The sequence below is a fragment of the Nicotiana tomentosiformis genome, chromosome 7 (assembly GCF_000390325.3).
Source record: "Nicotiana tomentosiformis chromosome 7, ASM39032v3, whole genome shotgun sequence".
NCBI lineage: Eukaryota > Viridiplantae > Streptophyta > Magnoliopsida > Solanales > Solanaceae > Nicotiana > Nicotiana tomentosiformis.
This window is the reverse complement of record NC_090818.1, coordinates 116,028,274-116,029,525: the sequence shown is the minus strand read 5'-3', so window position 1 is coordinate 116,029,525 and position 1,252 is coordinate 116,028,274. Positions and strand designations below refer to the sequence as shown.

Genomic DNA, 1,252 nt, shown 5'->3' with positions numbered 1-1,252 from the left:
CTATGGATTCTGAGCTCTGACGAATAACTTGTTCATTTGTTCTTCTTGAAGTGGTGGCCTCACCTTGGCGGCCTCTGATCTCCTACGAGTAACATACTCGCGGAAGATTTCTGTTAGCTTTTTCTTGAGGTTCTGGATATAGAAAATGTCTGGCGCGTACTCTGTGTTGAACCTGAATCTATCTATGAAATCAGAGGCCATGCTCACCCAGTTCGTCCACTTCTTCGGATTCTGGCTAATATACCAAGGTAAAGTATCTCCTGTAAGACTTCGCATGAACAGTTTCATGCGGATTTTTTCATTCTTGCCCATTCCTACAAGCTTGTCACAGTAGGTTCTCAAATGCACCTTAGGATCACCGGTGCCATCAAGTATCTCAAACTTAGGAGGTTTGTAACCCTCCGACAGTTCTACCACTACAAAAAAAAAAATTTAGCGGTAATTATTTAGTAAAAATAAAATAATTGCTTAGTTCCTTATGTCAAATTGTTAGCGGCTAATGTAAATTAGACGGGAAAAGCTATATTTTTACGGGTAATTAAAAGAAATTGCCAGTAAAAGAACTTTTTAATCTTGCCTCCAAAAGCAAACTTATGTTTTTCATTTTCCTCTCACTTACTCCTCACGCCTCTTCCTTTTTCTTTTTGTATTGTTTCTCTTTTTTCTTCCCATTTAAAGCATCTCATAATTTCTAGACCTTTTGGCAATCAATGAATATTGAAGATAATAGCAGCAACCCAAAAGAAAGAAAAATGATGAACACCGACATTATAGCATTGTCAAAGCCCGATTAACCAGTTAAAGATCAAAACCCTCTACCTTACCACTATTGTCGGCATCTCCATCACTGTCAGTTACCTCTCCGATACTTTTGTAAATTTTTCTACTTGTATTTTTCATTTGCTAACCACATCCTTATATAGATAGAATATTTTATGTATTCCATTTTGGTAGAAATTAACTGTTCTCAAATTTGGTTTTCATTTTTAGCTTTGCGTTTGTTCGATATTCATTTTGTAATAATACGTACTGGGTTTAGTTCCTTCATTTGCCTTTTACTATATTGCTTGCATGGGATTTGATTATGAATCATTTGAGTATTCTATATTATTTTAGGAGTTTCTTCTAGAGGACAAAATTAAGAAACCTATTCAGTATTTGATAAAATATCACAAAGAGATATGTTTACTTGGATAATAATGATCAATGTGTATGATGTTTTACTAGTAGTTCTATAAATCTTTGAATGTCC

The 1,252-nt window shown here is 34.7% G+C and overlaps 1 protein-coding gene across 1 annotated transcript; it reads right to left on the bottom strand.

Annotated features, from left to right (window-relative positions):
- Positions 1-900, bottom strand: LOC138896246 (uncharacterized). Its single transcript, XM_070181039.1, has 2 exons — positions 825-900; positions 1-416 (listed from the first exon to the last, which is right to left on the bottom strand). Exons 1-2 carry the CDS (start codon positions 898-900, stop codon positions 1-3), a joined length of 492 nt encoding a protein of 163 aa, XP_070037140.1.
- Between the last annotated feature and the right edge of the window lie 352 nt (positions 901-1,252).

Excerpts from the sequence above, each read along its gene's own strand:
- LOC138896246 (XM_070181039.1), bottom strand. The coding sequence starts at position 900 with ATGAAAAATACAAGTAGAAAAATTTACAAAAGTATCGGAGAGGTAACT. Across the intron at positions 417-824 it reads TGGAGATGCCGACAATAGTG|TGGTAGAACTGTCGGAGGGT; the intron begins GTAAGGTAGAGG and ends TTTTTTTTGTAG.